This window comes from Melospiza melodia, chromosome 12, assembly GCF_035770615.1.
Source record: "Melospiza melodia melodia isolate bMelMel2 chromosome 12, bMelMel2.pri, whole genome shotgun sequence".
Classification (NCBI taxonomy): Eukaryota; Metazoa; Chordata; class Aves; order Passeriformes; family Passerellidae; genus Melospiza; species Melospiza melodia.
Window position 1 is genome coordinate 6,852,206 of NC_086205.1, and position 21,593 is coordinate 6,873,798.

Sequence of the window (21,593 nt, forward strand, 5' to 3'; positions counted from 1 at the left end):
CCTATGACCAGGGCTGCCTGCTTTGCAGTTACTCCCCTGAAGGTTAAGTGCAAGGAATCTGTGTACATTATCATCATTTCAGTGGTCAGTTACATTTGACTCCTAATCAATATTGTTTCTTTTGCTAGTTTTAATATAGGTACCTTGATATCCTGCACTTTGTGTTATGCTGTAATCTACTAGTAGTACTTTTTAGTACCAAGAATTGCTCCCAAACAGAAGCTGCCAGGACATGGGGGTCCCACTGGCCTTGAGCTCCCCTGGGCTGCCTCTCATCTGTACCTGAAACACTGGGGCTGTGAGCTTTCCTGCTGTGGAAATTCGCTGTAATTCCCATCCAGGAGCCCATGCTGGACATTTGATTTGCACCTCCACAAGTGCAATGTGCTGGAGTGCTTCTGTGCAGAGACACTGTTCTGCACCACAGTAAACTGACATTTCAGACTGTGAGATGCTACATAAGGCTGAGAATTCACCTGCAGAGCACCATGGTTTAAAGGCTGCAAGAGGAGAGGGACTGCCACAATTACTTTCCAAATTCTGGTTATAAGGAGGAAGGTCAGTGAACACTGTCAGTGCTGGCACAGGTTCCCATTCAAGACTCATACTGAAACAATTCTGTTTATCTTTAGACTCTGAGATGCAGCAAATATTGTGGTAGAAAGCTGAGAAGAAAACTACAATATTGCACCTGAAGCTGCAGACCAGCAGTGGTTCAGCAGGCTGGTGCTGTCTCAACATTTAACTAACATCCTGTGAAAAGCAACCACACTCTGGAGTCATGAATTTTCCTGCTCAACCTCATGTACCATCACATCACTTTCACTCTCCAAAACCCAGCTTCAAAACTTAACATGTCCAGTAGTGCTTCTTTTACTGTAGGTCTTAAAACAAAAAGTAAGCACTGGTCTTCTCTTTCCCCTTGCAGCCTCACAGAGTCCAGTTACAAAACTAAGAATATTCAGCAGTTCATATCCCAGAAAATGTTCTAGAGGAGAAAGAGGCCGTGCTGGAATTTTTCTTTTGCAGCCTACAAACTGCCCAGCCAACAGTGAGACGATTCCTTCCCAGCGATATGCAGGATGACATTCTCTCAGTCTCGAGGATTCAGGAATCCCTACACCAGCTGCTCCCACAATAACAGTGCCGGGACAGAGGGTGTGATTTTTACCTGGGCGCTGTCAGCGCTCACAAAGCGCACCACACGATGGCGGTGTGCACTTGCAAAAGAAGGAAATTCACCTTTTCTAGCTCTAAACCACCCAAATTGCAGAGCCAAGTTCAAAACGTCACTGCTCTCAAATAATCTGTGTCAGAACAGAAAGATTTCACTGACCTTCCCCTTCCAAGAACAAACTCCTATTTGCACCACACTAAAAACCAATTCCTCTATGCTAATAATTTTTTTCTTTCTCATGGAATCCAGCAACAAACTTGAAAACCACGGGCAAAAGTGTAGCTCACAAAAGTGCCAGCTGAGAAAGCTGTTGCTGGCCAAAACCAATTTTGTCTTTGCTTTGCTGAAGGTTTAGCTGTCTCTGAGCTAAACTCATTTATTGTGTGTTTTTAAGAACATTTGGGCTTTGATGTAATGATGTGTATATGGACACTGAGAAGGTGGGGCTGGAGGAAGAAATGCTCAAGTCAGCAAAAGATGAAATGGAGATGGACTGAGTAGAAACCCCTTGAGTTTGGAAATCAGAAGAAATAAAGGTCAAGAACAGCCCTCCAAAGAGCTTCAGGCAGGTATGTGGGGAGGGTGAGCAGAACCAGAACTGCTGATTAAAAACCTTTCAGTTGTTTGTTCCCCTAATTTGCCCATGGTAATCCCATATTTACAGCTCCCCCCCTGCTTCCAAACCTAAACCACTCCACTTTGCACCATATCAGTTTGTAATTGCTGTTCCCTATTTAGCAGTCAGTGAATGGAAAACTGGCATGTTGTGACTGTGGGGACATTAAATTCTGTTGTTGTGCCATTGGGATTGCAAAGATCAGGAGAACACTGAGGTTCTTGCTGCCTCTCACTGTGCCTTGACTGACTGATGGATTTTTGCTGTTTTTGATTTCCCCTTTTCCTGTTGTACTGTCCCTCCCCACCTCAGAGAGCTGGAACAGGGAATGCTGGAGGTTTTAATAAGGCTGATTCCACCAGTGTTAATCTCCTTGTCTGGGATAAACACAGAGTGGTAGTTACTAAGTCAGCAGCCTTGGGACGCTTTCCAAAGCACAGCTGGAGCGTTTTACCTTTGGATATTTGCCCTGAAGCTACCCTGAGACTGGGTCTAGGAACAAAAAAGAGGCAAAGGCACAAAGGCCACCTGACAGCAATGAGGATTTCACCACAGGGAGGGTCACTGCCATCCTGGACCCAAAGGTTTATTGCATGTGCTGCAGCTGAATGGAGGGCAGGGGGCGTTTGGGATGAAAACAGGGCAGAAAAGGCTCGACTGAGGCATTCATTAGTTGTCCTGCTCTGTTTCCTGTGGGATGCTCTTGTCACAAGGAAAGCTGTCCTAAGGGGCAGGAGAGATGCTGAAGCAGGTTAAAAAAAAAAAAAAAAAAAAAAAAAAAACAAGTCCTAAAAACAAGGATTCAAATGAAGGCTAAAAGCTTGCAAGTTTTTTAAAATAAATACAATATTTGCCTAAAAACTTTGACAAAAAATATAGAATAACAACATAAAATTGAGCTGGTTATCTGGTGTTAGGATACTGGGGGATGGGGGAGGAAGAGGATGTGAACACAGACAATAAAAGGTGATGAGAAAATGTGGATGTTGCCAGGAAAACCCAGAGGTAACAGCAGCCCCAGCAATGCCTGAGGGCAAAGGGGATGTCTGGCCCTTGGGACCAGGTGTTCAGGAATCTTCATGGCCAGTCTGACAAGTGAGTTGAAGATCTGAATTTGAAGGAAAGGAGAAGGAATTTTGTGAGGGTTTGGCTGCCAGGTCTGTTTTTTCCGTGACAGAAGGGTGCTTCACTTCACTTCTCGAATTCTGCACTCCTTAAGCTGCTGCCTAATCCTTGGCAGTGGAGAAAGAGGAGCAGACAGAGCTTAAACTTGTCATCACCAGTCAGGTTTTGGTCAGTGGGCTTCCCAAAGGCTGAGTGTGCTTCCCAGCCTTCCTATTCCTCTGATCCATGGAAAACACAGAGGGGGGAATCCTACCAAAAGCTTGTTAAAAAACTTATTTACATTACAAGCTTTTTACTATATTTATGTGAAAAAATGTAGTATTTTACAGCCAATGGGAATTCTGGCCCAAAGCTACAGGAAAATAGGCTTTTCCAAAAAAAAAAAAAAAAAAGGGAGTGCTCTTCAGGTGTACTAAGGAACTTCAGGTGGTCACAGAGTGTGAGATATGGTGCAATGTGGAAAATTCTCCTGGATTTTACCGAGGAGTTCATCTTCAAAGCAAGTTCCACCTAATTTGAGGTGGTTCAGGCGAGGCAGCACTTGCAGCAAAGCGATAACAGTACCAAGAGAGACCAAATCATAGAGGTCAAGGCACAGTGTCTCCAGGCGCTCCAGTGTCACGATAGCCACCAGCCCCCTGTTTGTCAGGAAGTAGGCGTTGCTGATTTCCAGGTGGCGGAGCTGCTTCATGTGCCGCCCGATGAACACCATGGCAGCATCGCCAATGATGCAGTGCCGCAGGGTCAGGCGTTCCAGCTCCTCCAGGTGCGGGGCTGCCGCTTGGATCCCCATATCAGTGACGCCGTAGGTGCCGCAAAGGCTCAGCGTCTTCAAGTGGTTCTGTGAGGAAATGTCAAGAAGATGATGGTCAGAAAAGGTGGGAATGCTGTGGATAGCGAGGTGTTGTACCTGTGGCGGCGGCACCGAAGGGGACACGCAGAACCAGGCGTCGGGGATGTCGCAGAGGCTCAGCTCCAGCGTGGTGACAGAGGCGGGCATGCTCTCGTACGGGACGTGGCGGAGGTCGGTCTCGGTCAGGCACAGCCGATGGAGCTGGGGGCAGCGCTTCCGAAGCGCAGCCAGCAGTGCCGGCGAGAGGAGCCGCTGCTTGCCGCCGGAGCGAGGCGCGCCCCGCATCCGCAGCGTGCTCAGGCTGTCGGGGAGGCGGTGCCGCACCAGGTGCCACAGCGTGCGGCGGCTGATCTGCGGGAGAAAGACAGGGCCCGGCTCCAGGCACGGCTGGGGAAGGGCAGCCCCGTCCCCCCAGCTCCTGCCCGCAGCGGGGCGGTCTCACCCCGCGGTCAGTGTCAGTGGGGTGACACAGTGGCACAGTGGGGTGATGTCGCCTCCCCCATCCCTCCCGCCCACCGCGGCTCTCTCCCCGCCCCGCTCCCGGTGCGGACGGGCGGCCCGTACCCGGTGAGGGCTCAGATCCACATGTGTCCAGACCGCTCGGTCCTGCGCCAGCTGCTGCCACCGCCGGCACACCCTGCGGGAGGCGATGGCCGTCAGCGCCGCGGCGGGGAGGCGGCAGCCGGCCGCTCCCGCCCGGCCGGACCCTACCTGGCCGCTCGCAGCCGGTCCCGCAGCGGCAGCAGCGCCAGCACCTGCACCAGCACCGAGTCGGGCAGGGCCGGCCGCGCCGCCATCGCGGCCGTTGCTACAACAAAGCCCTCACCAGCCCCGGCCCGGCCCGCGGGCGCGGCCTCGCAGGTGCCGGTGCTCCGCTGGGCTCGGGACCTCCCTGTTTAACCCCCTTCTTACCGACAGCCCCTCCCGGTGCCGCCTCGCTCCTCCGCCTTGAGCCTCAGTGTCTCATCCAGCCTCGCCCGTCCCACGGTGCCTCTCGTTCCCGAGTCCCCTGCTCGGTGCCTCTTGTCCCCGCTTCTCCGTGCCTCTTGTCCCGTTACCCGCCGCCACCCCATCTCCAGTGCCTCTTCTTTCCTGGCACTGCCCCCCTTGGTGTCTCTCGGAGGAGAAGTAGTGGCTTAGCACTGACCACTCCTGGCCCAGTCACTCTCCCTGATCTGTTGTTTCTAATGTTCACGTGGCACCAGCTCACATAATTTCCTCTCTGGATGCCCAGCAGGCCATTACAGGACGGGAACAGCTGTCCTGACTCTCAGAGAAGAGCCTGGAATATCTGCAGGGTGTAGCTGCAACCCGGGAAGAAGAGAATACAAAGTAATACATCCAACTCTGACCTCAGGAGGATGCTTGAGCCGGTAAAATATTCTGTCCCTTCCTCTGCAAAGCTTCGTTGTCCTCTAGAACATGACACATTTCATCAGAGAGCACTTTGGAGTTGTTGCTTGTTTTCTTTCCCTCTCACCACTGTGGACACACACTGTTGTATTTTCTCTTTATTTGGACACCCCATGGCCTTCACAAGTGCATTTCACACTGATGCCAGCCTCCTTACCCCAGTGACCCCAGACACACACTTGTCTCTCTTTTGTAGCCCACACCGAGTGCTTTTTGCCCACAACTAATGGTCTCTGGGCAGAGATCTCCTTGTCCTGCCGTGCAGAAGTCATTCTGCTGCATTTGGTGGCAGATTTCTGTCACCTTTTTTCACATCCACCGGGTAGATGGAACAGGAAGGGAGAAGCCTGAGGAGATTTCTCTGAAAGTCTGACCAGCAAATGAGCTGCTTCTATACAGGTGCAAACAGGATCTTCTCTGGTGGGAGGAGGCTCTGGCCATGCACTTATAGTGGCAGCAGCAGCAATTGCCAGACTTGTCCCTGTACTTTCATGGCTTTGGTGACACCCTGGTCTCTCTGAGGAGGTGAATCTTCACAGGCATCAGGGCAGAATACGTGTAAGATTTGTGTCAGTCAAGTACAGGATGCTGAGCTCTGCAAAGTGAGCCAGGACTGCTGCTGAAGCCACGAAGGTACAGCTGAAGGCTGTTCTCACCTGGAAGCCTCAGAGTCTGAAGTTCAGTTGTGACAGAAAGCAAACTGAACTCCTTCCCCGTGGGGCTTGCGGCTGCCTGTGCTCTGAATCTACTTCTGCAGTTCAGCAGTGTGTTGGTTTTGCACAGCCTGGGTTTTGGTAGCCAGGGGGTCACAGAGGTGGCTCCTGTGAGAAGCTGCTGGAAGCTTCCACCGTGTCTGGCAGAGCCAGTCCCTGAGGGCTCTGAGGATGGATGTGCTGCTGGCCAGGGCTGTGTCCCTCAACCTGACCTGCCAGACACACCTTGGCGGGTCGGAGAAAGAATTTTATAGAGACAATAAACAACCTTGAGACTGAGAATAGAAGAGTTCTGACTCCTTCTTCAACTGCCAGCCTGGAGAAAGAGACTTTCTAACGCATCTTGGGGTCACTCTGACCAGCAAAATCCCAAGAGGCAGAGGTGGGCACACCCGGGGGACAAACAAAGTGTAGCAAAAACTGGCAGGAGCCTCGGGGGGCTGGGCAGACATCAGGTGTGCGGTTAAAGAGCACTGAAAAACCCAAAGCAGCGGCAGAAAACAGCCGGGCTGGGCAGCAGGGAAAAAATTACAAGTTATTTTATTCTTGTCCAGATTTAAGGCAAGCACAGAGTGTGTCATGACCTGCTTTTGTGTGTCTATGGCCTCAGCAGTCTCCAGTACTAATTACATGGGACTGGTGCTTACCATGGGCTGTTCTTTTCTCCTTTCTTTCTCTAAAATTTGGCACCAACTTTCACTATCTGTTTTAACAGATTTATTGACATAAGTGATTTTTACTGAATCCTTCAAAGAGAAATAGATTTCCAAAACAAGTTTTAAGGTTCTTAGAAGAGTGGCTGCATATGATGCCCAAAAGATAGGCTGGAAATAAATCCCCACAGACCAATGTCTACAGAGCAGGTGTTTGTTTATTTATTCATTTTTAGTAATGGTACTACTCTTCATTAGTATTATATATATCATTACTATTTTTTATTAGACTATACTTATCTATTTCTAAAACTATGCACCTGTTGAGGGTTTTTTCTTTTTTTTTTTTTCTTTTTCTATTCAGCATTAAGCAACTAGCTAACCATATACCAGCCATTACATTGTATAAAAATTGATTTATATCAGTTTACTAGGTATAAAAGTTATGATTCAGGTTATATAGGTATAAAAAGCTATGATTCAGGTTATGTAGGTATCAGGTTATTTAGATATATAAAAAGTCATTATTTAGGTTATATTGATACCAGGTTATATAGCTATATATATTATAAGGTATATATTGATATAACTTAAGTTATATAAGCACTTTGTAATTTTGGTCTAAGTTATAGAGTCTATATAACTAATAATAGTTATATAGTTTATATTTCCTTAGAACTCAGGATCAGGATTTACATCTCTGACAGATTTTCTACCCTTCAAAGGTTTTATACTCACATTTTCAATGGCAGAATGATTGTTGTGTCCTATTAATCCTGCCATCTAAGTCCTTCTCCAGGGAGAAACAGGGAGGTGGCAGCATTAAGCACCCAACAGCCCCATTTGAGCTGCTTTTTGGCTGGCACTGTAGCAGAAATGTAGCAGCAATGCTCTTGGGCTCCCTGATTTTCATGGGATTTTGAGCTCCTGCTTCACAATCCAGCCTTTGGCAAAGAATGGGGCCCGCCCAGCAGGGCTGGGTCTGCAGCCAGCGCCCTGCCCCAGTGTGTGGGGTCATGCCTTCTCTTCCCGGGGTGTTCACTGACTGATTCCTCCTGGCCTCCTTTACTGCTCCGTGGGCTCTCCAGCACCTGCTCTCTGAGCACCCTTAGTAACAGAAAGAGAAAGCTTTTCCCAGTCCCTCTTACTTGATGCTCTCAACTAAGCATGGCTCTTTCAGTGATTTCAGCAGCAGTGCTTCTGCAAGGACACAGTCCTTGGGGAGGCTCCCAGATTTCCTCAGTCTCGCACTGGCTGCCCCACAGGATCAGTTAGACATGAAGCACTAAGTTTTGCAAAGTATAGAAACGGGAGGTCCTCAATCCCTCATTCCCTTGATTTCCACTGCTTCTGAGATATCAAAGATATCAAAGATATCAAAGTTTAGAAACCAAACAGAGAAAATTAGTCCCAGTTCTCTATAGAATGGCTGAGACAGCAGAAGATGATGCTGCAGCCTCAGGGACCTCAACAAGCTGGAGAAATTGGCTGATGGAACCTCCTGAAGTTCAACCAGGGGCTGAGCAGAGTCCTCCTCATGGGGAGGTGCAGCCCCAGGCCCCAGCACATGGCATGGAAACCAGCAGGGACCACCTGGAAGGGATCTGGGCAAACACTGAGGTGTGCAGCCCACTGCCAGGTGGGCTGTGTGCCACAGGATCTGTCTCTGTGGATGGGGGAGCTCCTGGGTGTGCCCCTCAGAACCCTGTGATGTCACCAGAGCCAGGATCACTCACCTGCAGTGGGTAACCATAAACAAACTGTAACCCCCAGTGCTGGGCAGTGCCAGAGCGCTCGGGCTGTGACCCACAGCAGCCGAGGAGCTTCTGAGTGCTCTCAGTGACCGAGGAGCTTCTGAGTGCTGCCAGAGACCGAGGAACCTCTGAATGGCAGCAGGGACTGAGGAGCCTCCGAGTGCTGCCAGCGACTGAGGAGCCTCCGAGTGCCCCAAGTGGAAGCCGAGCCTTCGAGTCCTGCCAGCGGCCGAGAGCAGTCGAGCCCGGGAGCAGCAATGGCCGAGGTCAGGGAGGAGCCCCCAGCGCCCCGGGCCGTGCGGGTGTGCCGCATCTGCGTGGATTTCCTGCAGAGCCCCGCTGCCGCCGTGGAGCCCTGCGGACACGTGTTCTGCCACGCCTGCATCCAGCCCCAGGCCGGGCCCGGCGCCGCCGCCACCTGCCCGACCTGCCAAGGGCCCATCGGGGGCATCCGCGTGCTGCAGGCCCAGGAGAGCCGCGCCGGGCTGGCCCCGCGCCGGCCCCGCCGCCGCCTCCATCCCTTCGTGGTGCGCTGGCGCCAGCGGCAGCAGCGGCAGCAGCAGAACCAGAACCAGCAGAACCAGAACCAGCAGAACCAGAACCAGCAGAACCAGCAGCAGCAGCAGAACCAGCAGCAGAACCAGCAGCAGCAGGAGTAGGCAGCTCCTGGAGGTGGCCGGCACTGCACGTTCTCCCATGGGGACAGGGCCCCGAGCCCCCCCGGGCTCCGGCAGCGTTCCCAGAGAGTGTCGGAGGAGCTGGGCAGAAACAGCCGGGGCAGGCCTGGCCTCGGCACCACGTGCACCTCCTCCCCTTGATCCCTTTTGATGTGGATCCTCCACGGCCCCTCTGAAATGAAAACCAGCATGCTGAGAAGGGCCTCGCCTGGTTTCTTCTGCTCCTTTGCTCATTAGAGCAGGACTGGGGGAGTGGGAGCTGTGGGAGAGGGAGGGATGTGGCTGTGGGAACTTGGGCAGAGGGTGGGATAAGGCTGAAGAACTGGTGGAGAGGAATAATGTGGATGTCGGAACTGGAGAGAGACTGTCCTTGGTTGGTTCTGTGCTGCTTTGCTCATCCTTCTGGGTATGCAGCAGGGAAAGGGAAAGAAGGGAAAGGGAAAGGGAAAGGGAAAGGGAAAGGGAAAGAAGGGAAAGGGAAAGGGAAAGGGAAAGGGAAAGGGAAAGGGAAAGGGAAAGGGAAAGGGAAAGGGAAAGGGAAAGAGAAAGGGAAAGAAGGGAAAGGGAAAGGGAAAGGGAAAGAAGGGAAAGGGAAAGGGAAAGGGAAAGGGAAAGGGAAAGAAGGGAAAGGGAAAGGGAAAGGGAAAGGGAAAGGGAAAGGGAAAGGGAAAGGGAAAGGGAAAGGGAAAGGGGAGTCCCCCAAGACACTCTGAGCAGATCCCAAAGGGGCCAGTGCCTGCTTTCCTGAAGAACAGGGTGGGAAAAGAGGCAGAGATGGAGGTTTAGGGCAGAACCTCCTCTCCTCTCATGCTCATGCACACCCTTGCACTGTGGAAAGCTGAAATCCTGGGAGATGCTCTCCAGGCTGGGGGAGACAGCCCTGGCACAATCCTCTGCCAAAGGGCTTTCAGCACATTCCCCCCTCCTACAGCAAAGTATAACCTGCACTCATCCTCTATTGCTGGGCAGCATAAGCTTATCCTCCCCACGAGAGCTGGGTGTCAGCCTGCACTGGAGCCAGGGAAGCTTGGGAGGCTGACTCTGTAATGGATCCTCGCCAGCTAATCGGTGTTTATAGGCTTAGATCTGCTGCTTGTTAATTTTATTCCAGCCCCTCGATTGAATTTCTCACATGTAAGTGAGCCCACGAGTCCATCCTAGCCATATATAATGGATGGTGGTGGAGGGAAAGAACACAAATGTGGCTGAATGCCAGTAACCGATGCCCAGGCAGCAGATCCCTCTGCTGAGCATCCCCCGCTGCCAGAACCTGCCCTCAGTGCCCTGTGCAAGATGTTTCCTTTGTCCCCAGCACCTGGCCTCGGCCATTCTCCATTGGCCCCGAGAGGAGGACAAGGCTTGGAGCCAAATCACCAAGCCACTATCTCCAGGAACGGCGCCAGTTCCACCCACTGAGCCCTGGTGCTGCCACTCGATGCCCCATCAAATATTAATACAATGCTCAATGCCTCTGTGCCCTGCCCCAGCGCTGCAGGGCTGCCCGACCACTCCATCCTCCCTCCTGCCCCATATCGCTCATTGCTCCCCGCACAGGGACTTTGGGGGTGCAGCCTCACCACCGCTGGGTGCTCCCTGAGCAGGGCACGACAGGACCCCGCTCCCTTGAGCAGCCAGCTCAGCCCCCTGCGGCAGGTAAGAGCGCACTGGGGCTGGGGGAATGGGCACCCCCATCCCCGAGGAATGCCAGCCTGCCACCCCAGGGAGCGGGAGGAGATGCCCGGAGGAGGGATGGCAGCCATGAGGCGGCCCCGGGCTCGGTGCTTGGCTGCAGGGGGATAGGGGCAGCAGGGATTCCTCAGCTCCGTCCTGTCCTCTGAAGGAGTCAGATCCACCCCTGGCTGTCCCCCGAGGAGGGTTCTCCCTGAGGTCCGGGGTGATGTGTCGGGTCACCCCTCAGCTGGGGGTGCCCTGGAGGTGTTGGGGCCCACCTGCCCTTGCTGCCGTCCCCCAGGAGGAGGCCGGGCAGGGATGGAGCCCGGCAGGTCGGTGCCGGCCGAGCTGAAGCTCCGCAAGCCCTCGCAGCGGGCCAGGATCCCGGCGCCCTTCCTCGCACACTCGGTAGGTCGCTGGCTCGGCCCGCGGCCCCCGGCTCGTCCCCTCTGCGGCCGAGCCCCTTCGAGCCCCCCGTGACTCTGCCCGCACAGGACGGGGCGCCCGGGCCGGCGGGGCCCCCCAGGCCGGACCCCGCGGAGGTGGACGCGGAATCGCTGGTGCCCACGCACGATGAGCGGGGCCGGCTCATCCCCGAGTGGAAGCGGCAGGTGATGGTGCGGCGGCTGCGGGCCCGGCTGGCGGACGAGGAGCCGGCGGGAGGGCAGGTACGAGGGGCACGGGGAGCACCGGGGGAGCGGGCTGTCGGACCGCTGACCGCCTCTCTCCGCAGGATGCAGGCTCCTGGAGCTTCTCGCCGTCCCACCAAGGCGTGCTGGGCCCGTTCGGGGAGCTGCTGACCGAGACGGACCTGTATCAGTTGGAGAGGGCAGTGGAGAGCCTGCGGCTGCGGCGGCGCGGCGAGGTGTACCAGAGCGAGCTGCGGCGCCTGGTGCGGGAGCTGCGCGCCCTCCTGCCCGCCCCGCTGCTCAACATCTCCGTGCGCAGCCCCCCGCCCGCTCCGGGCCAGCCCCTGCCCGTCTGGTGCGGCCGCCTGGCCGTCGCCGTCAACAGCCTGGCCGCGCTGCTGGGCAACATGGAGGGGCTGCCGGCTCCCCGCGCCGCCGCGGCCGTGCCCGCCGCTCCCTGCGCTCTCCCTGCGGCCGCCGGGCATCCCCGGGAGCCGGGGGGCAGCCTGGCACAGCGGGAGATCCGGCAGTGCGGGGTTTGCGTCCGCAGCCTGCGCGGCGCCTTCGAGCCCGCCTGGGGCGCCGCGGGCAGCGCTCCGGCCGGGCCCCGCGAGGCGGAGGCCGCCAGCGACTCGGGCATCAGCTGCGAGGAGGCCTTTTCCGACGGCGGCTCCCCGCGGCAGGGGAAGCGGCAGGGGCCGGAGTGGGGCAGCTTGAGGAAGGAACGGATCGTGATGCTCTTCCTGAGCCACTGGAGACGCTCCGCGTACGCGCCCTTACGGCCCGCCGGGGACCCTCGGGAGACAGCGGGGAGCGGGGCCGGGGCTGCGGCCCGCCTGGCCCGGCAGCGAGCGGCCATCCAGAAGCTGCTGAACGGCTGGAGGGACGCCGCCTCCCGCCGGCCCCCGCCGCCGCCCCCCGCCCGCACCCTGCTCTCCCCGGAGCAGTTCGTGTCGGCGGCGGGCGGCGGCCCGGCCGAGTACGAGAGCTTGTCGCTGGAGCTGTTCATGCTGGGCTATTTCCGCATCTTGGAGCAGGACCTGTCCCCCGAGGAGCGCCGAGGCCGCCACCTGCTCTGTTTCGAGGTGTTCGAGCAGCTGGGCCGGCACGGCTGGCGGGCGGTGCGCGCCTTCCACCGCGCCGTCATCGACGAGATCGCGGCCGGGCGGCGCGGCTGGCGCGACGGCTTCGACGACATCAAGGCTCGGTACTTCGGGACTCCGCACGGCCCGGGCCAGCTGCCGGGGCTGCCCGGCGACGAGGGGGACGAGATTTGTCGCTACATCGATCGCAGCTTCGCCTTTTGGAAGGAGAAGGAGGCCGAGATCTTCAGCCTGGAGGAGTGATGCCGAGGGGCTCCGGAGGCCGCGGGCTGCAATAAAAACCTTCTCGGTTGTGTCCCGGCTGAGCGAGGCTTTGGGGGCGGTGGAGAAAGCTGCTGAGCTGGGCGGGCCGCCGCAGCAGCCCCGCTCCCCCTCTCCCCGGGCGGGTGTTTCAGCCGCGTGTTTTCGGCTGCCCCGGGGTGAGATAAAGGCCTCTATTTATAGCGGCCCCGGCAGGGCGAGCCGGGGGAGCCTGGAGGGGCATCGCGGGGACCCCTGCTGCCGATGGGGTGCAGCGAGGCTGCTGTGGCTGCTGTCCCTCCAGGCTCGCTGCCCCGCCGACCCCTCCGCGGGGGAGGCTTTCCCAAAGGCAGCGAGCGAGGATGGGCGGCGGCGAGAGCTCTGCCCGCGCGGTGCCTTTAAGAGCAGGGAGCAGTGTCCAGGTGCCACCTAAAAATAGCGAGTGCCCCCGTCCCGGCTGATCCCGCGTCATGCGGCGTGTCCCTGCCCAGCGCCGGGAGCGCGGTCCCTTCCCTCCCGCGGGCCGGCCGGGCTGGGGAGCGCAGCTGAGAGCGGGAGCGACCGCGCCGAGAGGGCTCAAATCGCCCCGAGAACCGTCCCCGAAAGGCCGGGGCCCGGCGGGGCAGCCGCGGCGCGGTGAGGAGAAAACGCGGCCCCCGTGGGAGGGGAGTGTGGGAAGCGCTTGTGCAGCCGCTGCTGTCCCTGACGCGGGCGCGGGGAAGGCGGGAGGATGTCGCGACAGGGCGAGAGGGAGACGCCGTCGCCTTTTCCTGGCAGGGACCCGCTCGCCTCCCGCTGCTCGGGCAGCGCCCGCCTGCCATTCCCCGCGGCCATCGCCGGCACCATGGTGAGGAACATGGACGACTTTGACTTCTGCCTGCCTTCGCACGCCCAGGGCGTGCTGGAGGGGCTGCAGCAGTTCCGCACCAACCCCAAACTGGCCGACGTGACGCTGGTGGCGGGCGGGCGGGAGTTTCCCTGCCACCGAGGCATCCTGGCCCTCTGCAGCCACTACTTCTATGCCATGTTCTCCGGTGACTTTGCCGAGAGCATCGCAGCGCGGGTGGAGCTCAAGGAAGTGGACCCCAGTGCGCTGGAGATGCTGCTCGATTTTGCCTACACGGGAAAGGTCACCATCAACCAGGGCAACGTGGAGGGGCTGATGAGGACCTCCAGCCAGCTCCACTTCCCTGCCATCCAGAAGGTCTGCAGCCGCTACCTCCGGCAGCAGATGGATGCCACCAACTGCCTAGGTATCTGTGAGTTTGGTGAGAGCCACGGCTGCCCTGAGGTCTCCTCCAAGGCCTGGTCTTTCTTGCAGGAGAACTTTGAAGCCGTCTCTCTTCAGGAGGAGTTCCTCCAGCTCTCCAAGGAGAGGCTGGCTGTCTACCTGTCCAACGACCAGCTGCAGGTGCAGGAGGAGCGGAGCCTGGTGGAGGCTGTGCTGCGCTGGGTACGCCACGAGCCGGGATCCCGAGCCCAGTTCCTGCCGGAGCTGCTGGAGCTGACCCACCTTGTGTTGCTGCCTGACCAGTACCTGCAGAACCTCCTGGCCACTGAGCCTCTCGTTCGTGACTCAGATGCCAGCAAGGCGCTCGTCGCCCGCTCCCGCACCATGGTGGGTACCCCTTTCCCTAAATGCCACTCCCTGAGCCGGGAAGGAGGAGCCTCATGGTCCCATCCTGGCCTCTTCATCAGGGACAGAGTGGCACCGGTGCCCTGAAGAACCCCCCAGCCCCACCACAGAAGCTGGAGGAGGTGCTGGTGGTGGTTGGTGGCCGTGTGCTGGAGGATGGCGAGGATGAGGAGAGGGGGCTGGAAATGCCGGCTGCCACCAGGAATTTTGCCTTCTACAACCCCAAGAGCAGTAAGTGCCCCCCACTTCCTCCAGCTCCCTCCATGTTAATTATGTGTCTAGCCCCAAGCCACCTCTTGCCCAACTAGTGTCAGTTCAGAGAGAGACACTGGTTGGGATGGGATGGGATGGGCTTGAAACAGGGGTGGCTTAAAAAGTGCCATTGCTGGCTGTGGGGTCATTGTGTGTGGTTTTTTTTGGTTTTTTTTTTCAGGGCGATGGATGGCTCTGCCTGACTTCCCTGATTACAACAAGTGGGGCTTTTCCCTGGTGGCTCTGAACAACGATGTGTACGTCACAGGTCAGTGCCAGGGCTGCTGGGACAGGCTGGGGGACAGGGGACAGTGATATGAGCATGAGGCACTGGTGTGGGGCCAGAGGCTCCTCTCTGAGCAAAATCCTCTCCTTCCTCTCGGGCAAGGAATAGCCAGGGACAGCTGCCCTTGGAGAGGGTGGCCCACCTGACCTGTCTCTCTCTAGGTGGCTCCCGGGGGTCCCAGAATGACACGTGGTCAACGACACAGGCCTGGTGTTTCTGCCCCAGGGAGGGGGTCTGGCAGCCCATCGCTTCCATGCTGAGAGCCAGGACAAACCACACCAGCGCCGTCCTCAACGGCGAGATCTACGTGATCGGGGGTGAGGCTGCAGAGACCCCGGGGAGCTGCTGGGGTGGGTGCCCCAGGGTGGCTGCAGTGTCCTGTCACCCTGCAGGGACAACAGTGGACGTGGTGGAGGTGGAGCGCTACGACCCGTACAACAAGAGCTGGTGTGCCATCAGCCCGGCCCTCAAGTACGTGAGCAATTTTGCAGCTGCCAGCTGCCTGGGCAAGCTCTACCTGGTGGGCTCCTGCGCCGTCAAGTACAACGCGCTCACTCTGCAGTGCTACAACCCCGTTCAAGGTGAGAGCTGAGCCTGCTGCCACCCCCCAGTGCTGTCCCTGGGACCCCCAGGCAGGTGACACCCCTGGAGTGCCATGCACGGTGCTGTGGGACGTGAGCAGGTGCTGGCAGGGTGCGGTGATGGCTGTGGTGGGGCTGTTGCAGCACGGACCTGAGTCACAGGTGTCTGACACAGCCCAGAGCTGAGCTTTGGTGGAGTGGAATCTCTGGGGCATTGGGATGGGGCAGGCTGCCTGCCTTAGGGAGAAACTATCACCCTGTGACAATGCCACCTCCTCAAGCAGACTCTTTTTCATCCCACAGCACCACTACAAACCATGTCCCCACCCCACACTGTTTGTTATGCAAGACCCTTGACTGGGATGGGGCCTGTGGTGCCTGTCTGCCTGGCTGGTCTGCCCCCTCCCTTTCAAATTCCCCCTGAAATAGCAAAGCTTTTTTCAGCAATGGCAGCTGCGTGGAGAGCCAAGGGTGGGGTGCACTGCTAATGACTGCTCCTTGCAGATCTGTGGAGTGTGATCACATCTCCCTTCATCCCCAAGTACCTCTCAGCCCCACGCTGTGCCACCCTGCGCGGGCTCATCTACCTCATCGGGGATAACACCAAGAAAGTCCATGTGTACAACCCAGAGGCCAACATCTGGCAGAAGGTGGGATGTGGGGCCAGGCACGATCAGCCTCCCAGGGATATGGGGATGGTGTTCCCAGCTGCTTCCCCTCAGTGCCAGCACCTCCCTCTCCCTCCTACCCACTCATCCCTTGGTTCTATTAACACCTGCAGAGCTGAGGGTGCCCCGTTCCTTCCTCCCCTGCTCCCCATCACACACCAGAGGCCCCCAAACCCCACAGAAAGGAAAGATGGGGTAGGGAGACACGTCTGGGGCGTCACTGTCCTCTGTGGTGGGAGTAGGAAGTCACCAAGGAGTCCCTGCACATCTCACCCTGTCCCTCACACAGGTGCAGCTCCTACACACCCTGCATGAGAACGGGGGGATGGTGGCCCTGGGTGACCGGCTCTTTGTCACCGGCGGCCACTGGAAGGGCATGGACGGCGACTACCGGGTGGAAATGGAGGTGTACGACTGCTCCAAGGACCTCTGGACACGCGAGGGCTCCCTGCCCTGCCTCTGGCTCTTCCACAGCTCCTCCTCCATCTTCATGGACACCTCCAAATGGACAGAACCTTTCCAGGGTGACCATGGGTGGTAGGGGAGCCTCAGTGATGCCTGTCACCCTATGCAGACATGCTCCCCTTTTTTCTGCTGCCTGTTCAGGCTGCTGAGTGGGAGGTGGAAAGCCCTGTGCCAGGCTGCCTGGGGCACCAGGAGCATGTTCTCCCCCACCACTGCAGGGAAAAGGCTTTTCCTTATAAACATGCTTTGGTTAAAGCTCTCTTCTTTTGTGAGTTTGTGGGTTTTTTAGAACTGCATTTCTGCCTCCCAAACCCCAAAGATTTTAGGGTATTTCAGGTGTGGTTGATCCCATCAAAGCCTGACATTGCTGCTTGTGCATAATCCTGGTTTCTATGCTGGGATGCACAGCACGCACCCAGGGAAGTGATCCATGGCCCTGGTGAAGCTGCTGCGGTCACGCCTGCCCCAGCCCATCTCCGGCGGTACCGGTGCCAGAGGGATGGGCCAGCACAAGCTGAGGTTTCTCCGCCGGCTGGGCCCGCAGCCAGCCCCGCAGGACGGCCCAGCTGTTCCCCCTGCGCTTGTTCGGTGGTTCCGAGGCGCGGAGGAGCCCCGGGCCGGGGCGGGACCTCCCCGGGCCCACGGGAGCATTTCCCGGCGGGGCGGGCCCGGGGGCTGAGGCGGGCCCGAGGCGGGGCCGGGCCGCCCTCGGTGGCGGCGGCGGGATGCGGCTGCCGGGGCTGTGCCTGGCGCTGCTCTGCGCCGCCGGCACCGGCACCGAAGCGCCGCGGGCAGCCCGGGAGCGGCCGCTGGCCCCGGAGCATGGGCAGCCCGGCGCGGCCCGCGTGGATCCCCGGCAGGCCTGGATGCTGCTGGCCGGGAGCCCCGGGAGGAACAGCGGCGAGCGCGGCCGCGGCGGCTCCGGGGCTCTCACGGCCCCAGCGGGCCCCGGCACCCCGGGGAAACCAACCGCGGGAGCCGGGGCTGGCCCGGCCGTGCCCGAGGAGCTGCTGAGGGAGCTGCAGCTCCTGCTCAGAGGTACCGGCTGGGGACACAGGGCGGGAGCTGTGGGGACAGCCGGACAAGGCGAAGCTGGGCTGGGCAGCAGAGCCAGGAGAAGTGAAGGTTCCCTTCCTAATGTCACACTCCGGTGGGGTTCGGGGTCAGGCACGGCAAAGCTGTGCAGGACAGCTGGGGAAGGGTCTAAGGAGGAGGAAAGCAGCGAAGGCAGCGCCCAGCGTCTTGTGGGAGCAGCCTTCCATTGCCAAACGCGTGCAGACCTCGCTGTGGAGCAGAAGACGTGGCTGGAGCTGGGGCAGTTCTACATTGTGAGTGCCCATCCTGCCCCTTTCCCTGTCTGCAGGGGCACCCCCCTGGCACAGGGACTCCTCCTCTAACTCAGCCATTCCCCACGCCAGCCTGAGAGGGAGGAGATGTTCCAGCGTGGCCCGGGGCTGAACCTGACCAGCGGGCAGTACACAGCCCCCCTTGCGGGATTCTACACCTTCAGCAGCACGCTGCACATCGGTGAGCCCTGCGACAGCGCCGCGGTGCTGCCGGGCTCGCTGGGCTGGCCTCACTCCCCGCTCTGTCCCAGCGCGCAGGGAGCCGCGGAGGAAGAGGCAGGGATGCCGCGGGAGCCGCCTGCGGGTGCTGATCTGTGTGCAGTCCCGCTGCCAGCACAACAGGTACCACAGGGCAGGGACAGGGACAGGGAGGAGCCCAGCATCGCTGGGAAAGGAGGGGCTGCTCCTCCCATCACTGCCCTCGCTCTTCTGCAGCCATCTGGAGAGCATATCCCAGCTGGAGAGCAGCGGGGAGCTTTTCACCATCTCTGTCACAGGCACCCTTTACCTGCAGGTGAGTGGGACAGGGCTGGGCAGGAAGGTGCCTTCCATGGCCTCAGCCCAGGGCTGGGCATCCGGTCCCAGAGACAGCCAGGGCAGAGCTCTGCTAGGGCACAGACTGTGGCTGGGCTGCCCTAAAGCTTGTGCTGCTCTTTTCCCGTAAGGAAGGGCAGGGGCAGCTCCTCCAGCTCTTGGTTGCTGTGTGCAGGGAGAGCTCTCTCCCTGGCCCTGCCAGGCCATGCCTGGTGCCCAGGGGAGGTGTCCTGGCCCTGCTAACCCCTGTCTCCCCCCAGGCTGGGCAGCATGCCTCTGTTTTTGTGGACAACACGGCAGGCTCTCCCCTCACCGTTCAAAGTGGCTCCGATTTCAGTGCTGTGCTGCTGGGAGTGTGAAGAGGCTGGACCACGCTGAACTTGTGCCAGGAGCAGCCAGACCCTTCCCTCTGCCAGCCACCATTGTGCCTCCCCTGCTCAGCACCAAGCCCAAGGAAGAGCATTTGCTCATGCAGGGAGCTGCAGTCTGGTCTGATACTGCTCATGCTGAAGATGGACAAAAGATCATGAAGGTGATGATGATGATGATGATGATAGTAATAAAGCAGCCTGAGCAGGACCTAAAGGCATTCACTTTTACCTAAAGGCTAGGCCTAGAAGTTTATCTTGGGAAACACTGCTGGCAGTGGCAGCAGATGGCTGCCCAGGGCTCAGCTCCCACCGTGATGGTACAAAGCCCCACATGTCCATTATTTTCCTTGGTGGACTTCCCTTCCCTGCCCAGACTCAGTCTCGGCAGCCCAGGCCAGATTCTGCATTGCTTTAGCCCCTGCAGTGTGTGAGCAGGGGCTTTGCTGGAGCCAACATCCTTCACACCAATCATCAAAGCAAAGTCCCAACAATGCCACACGTTGGATTAAAGCAAATTCCTGCCCTTGGCTTTGCAGAGCAGGCACTCCCTGGCTGTGGCAGCCCAGATAGAGCCCAGCTCTGTGCTCTGGCTGTGATAGCTCAGCAGGGCACAGCCTGTGTGACCCAGCCGGGGCAGCACCAGGAAGGGTGAACACTTCATTTCCCAGTAGTGCTCAGGACTGGGCAAGTGGTGCCAGCAGCACTGCAAGATAGCCTCAGCTAACAGCCCCACCTTCTCCATGGATGTCCCTGCCCCTCTCCCCGGGCTGCATCTCCTTGAGGAGCCTGCTGAAGGAGCTGTTAATGCAGCAGTTCATGGGTAGGGGTGTTTGGGTCTGGAAAAAGGGGCAGCTGAGAAGGGAAAGCAAATTGCCTTTCTGAAATTTGCCATCAGGGTTTATTTTGCCACAAACAGAAGAGAAGCAACTCCATGCTGCTCTGTCTGGGCTCTCCAAATTTGCCTTTCAAGAGCAGAAAACAGGAGAGTGTGCTGCTAACAAAGGCATCCCCTCTCAGCTCATCCTGCACTGCAGCCTCACATCAAAATACACAGGAATGGCTGGGAGCAGAACAAGCTGGCAGAGGATTCACCAGCACTACCCAAAATCTGTGCCAGAGGGCCACTTCCTTCCTCAGTGCTCTGCAGGAGATGCAGAGAGTCAGGGCGCACCCTCAGACTAAGCCCATGAAGTGTAACTCACTACTGCTGGAGCAGAAATAGGAGATGGCCAAGCCACCTGTCCCAAACAGCCCAGGAGCTGGGACAAATCCCAAAGTTCCAGGGATACAGAAAACAGAAAGGAGCCAGGGAAGCTCCTGCACCACCCTGCCCTTGTCCCCTTCCCTGGGACTGCAGCTGGGCCTCATCAGAGCAAGGAGGCAACCACAATGCACAGCCCTCAGCCCCCTCACACACAGGGTGGGAAATTGGAAACTTCAGGGCTTAGGTAGCCCAATCCATTTAGCTTTCATTCTGTCACTTGGTCTTAGGCCAAATTTTCTCTGGAAAACAGCACACTGACTGCAGCAACAGCTGGCAGAGGCACTGAGACAGGATGAGACACCAGACACTAATTAGTACCTAAAACCTGAGATGCCTTCTCCTCAGACAGCACAGACAAGCACAGAGCCTGCCTGCAGCTCAGCTGCCTTTTCACCAAGCCCATTTGGTGCAAACACTTCTTCCAAAAAACATCAGGGGCAAATTCCAGCCACTTTTTCCATACCAACTTTGGGGTAAAACTCCTGCAAGCACAGGGCAGGTATGCTGCTGCTTTGCAAGGGCTGTTTGTGTCCCTCAGCTGCAGGCAACCTCACAGCCCAGCTTCAGAGCCAGGTTTCCTACCCAGTGTGAAGGACAGCACATATCACATCCCAAACTGGATTTCACAGTCTGTATGGTACACTCTGTGTGAGTCCTGGAACTCTGCTCTCCCAGGGTCTTGCACAAAGCTCAAGGATGTGGACAGCAGAACTGTCCCAATAAAAAGCTGGCAGAGCTGATGGCCCCAGATCTGTTCTGGCAGCACCCCTGTCCAGTGAATTCACTGCATTTGCAGAGACATTCAACCCTAGCACTGAGATAACCCTGTAGGAAAGGCATTTTGTGCTCTTCTTGTGAGCCAGCAAAGGCTTCCTAAAGATAAGGAAAGCCTTCTATCTCTCTCGAGGAAAACACCAAGGCCGTGACCATGGTGACACAATGGAGGAGAGAAAGTTAAAAGATACAGACTTTAGCTGGCTCACAAAATGAAGGGGCTCCTTGTTCACCTATTGAGAACTTTGTTTCTTTCTCATGACCAGCTGGCAGTGAATGTGTCTGTTAAGTAAATGTAAATATCTTGACAAACTATAAAAGCAACATGTTGCAGTAATAAATCTCTCTTATGCACCCTTCTGATGGAGCCTTGGTGCTTTGCTTTTGCTTGGTGTTGTGCTCTAGAGCAACATCAATTGTCACAGACACATTTTTTGAAAAATCCTTTCCTTAGGATTTTTCCTCCTGAGAAGCTCAGAGGCCTCAGGAACAAAATGTAAACAATGGTTATCTGCTGCTGTGGAATGCAACAGGTGCATCTGTGATTGTTCTCTTATGGTTGTTTCTAATTAATAGCCAATCACAGTCAGCTGGCTCAGACTCTCTGTCCGAGACACCAGCCTTTGTTATCATTCCATTCCTTTTCTATTCTTAGCCAGCCTTCTGATTAAACCCTTTCTTCTATTCTTTTAGCATAGTTTTAATATAATATATATCATAAAATAATAAATCAAGCCTTCCAAAACATGGAGTCAGGATGAGGAAAGAGACGAGGATCTGAGACCCCGGCGA

The 21,593-nt window shown here is 57.1% G+C and overlaps 4 protein-coding genes across 7 annotated transcripts; 3 read left to right on the forward strand and 1 right to left on the reverse strand.

The window, feature by feature from the left end:
* Positions 1 to 3,316: 3,316 nt before the first annotated feature.
* Positions 3,317 to 4,568, reverse strand: FBXL12 (F-box and leucine rich repeat protein 12). The gene is made up of 3 exons (XM_063166397.1): positions 4,483 to 4,568; positions 4,336 to 4,408; positions 3,317 to 4,122 (listed from the first exon to the last, which is right to left on the reverse strand). The coding sequence occupies exons 1-3, from the start codon at positions 4,566 to 4,568 to the stop codon at positions 3,349 to 3,351; spliced, it is 933 nt and encodes a 310-aa protein (XP_063022467.1). The 3' UTR covers positions 3,317 to 3,348.
* Positions 4,569 to 8,561: 3,993 nt separating this feature from the next.
* ESPNL (espin like) lies at positions 8,562 to 12,811 on the forward strand. Its single transcript, XM_063167353.1, has 6 exons — positions 8,562 to 8,926; positions 10,294 to 10,403; positions 10,536 to 10,634; positions 10,954 to 11,060; positions 11,147 to 11,357; positions 11,396 to 12,811. Exons 1-6 carry the CDS (start codon positions 8,562 to 8,564, stop codon positions 12,625 to 12,627), a joined length of 2,124 nt encoding a protein of 707 aa, XP_063023423.1. The 3' UTR covers positions 12,628 to 12,811.
* A 483-nt stretch (positions 12,812 to 13,294) lies between these two features.
* Positions 13,295 to 16,773, forward strand: KLHL30 (kelch like family member 30). Of its 3 annotated transcripts, XM_063166548.1 has the most exons (8): positions 13,304 to 13,828; positions 13,946 to 14,242; positions 14,323 to 14,491; positions 14,694 to 14,780; positions 14,960 to 15,115; positions 15,191 to 15,379; positions 15,884 to 16,029; positions 16,337 to 16,773. In XM_063166548.1, the coding sequence occupies exons 1-8, from the start codon at positions 13,355 to 13,357 to the stop codon at positions 16,586 to 16,588; spliced, it is 1,770 nt and encodes a 589-aa protein (XP_063022618.1). In that variant the 5' UTR covers positions 13,304 to 13,354; the 3' UTR covers positions 16,589 to 16,773. The 3 variants fall into 3 exon arrangements, with proteins under 3 accessions (XP_063022619.1, XP_063022618.1, XP_063022617.1); XM_063166549.1 differs by having other exon boundaries at positions 13,295 to 14,242; positions 15,922 to 16,029; positions 16,337 to 16,475; XM_063166547.1 differs by having other exon boundaries at positions 13,306 to 14,242.
* A 464-nt stretch (positions 16,774 to 17,237) lies between these two features.
* Positions 17,238 to 21,139, forward strand: ERFE (erythroferrone). 2 transcript variants are annotated; one of them, XM_063166553.1, is made up of 6 exons: positions 17,238 to 17,550; positions 17,680 to 17,840; positions 17,931 to 18,039; positions 18,110 to 18,200; positions 18,294 to 18,372; positions 18,653 to 21,139. In XM_063166553.1, exons 1-6 carry the CDS (start codon positions 17,238 to 17,240, stop codon positions 18,749 to 18,751), a joined length of 852 nt encoding a protein of 283 aa, XP_063022623.1. In that variant the 3' UTR covers positions 18,752 to 21,139. The 2 variants fall into 2 exon arrangements, with proteins under 2 accessions (XP_063022623.1, XP_063022624.1); XM_063166554.1 differs by having other exon boundaries at positions 18,730 to 21,139.
* Positions 21,140 to 21,593: the final 454 nt, after the last annotated feature.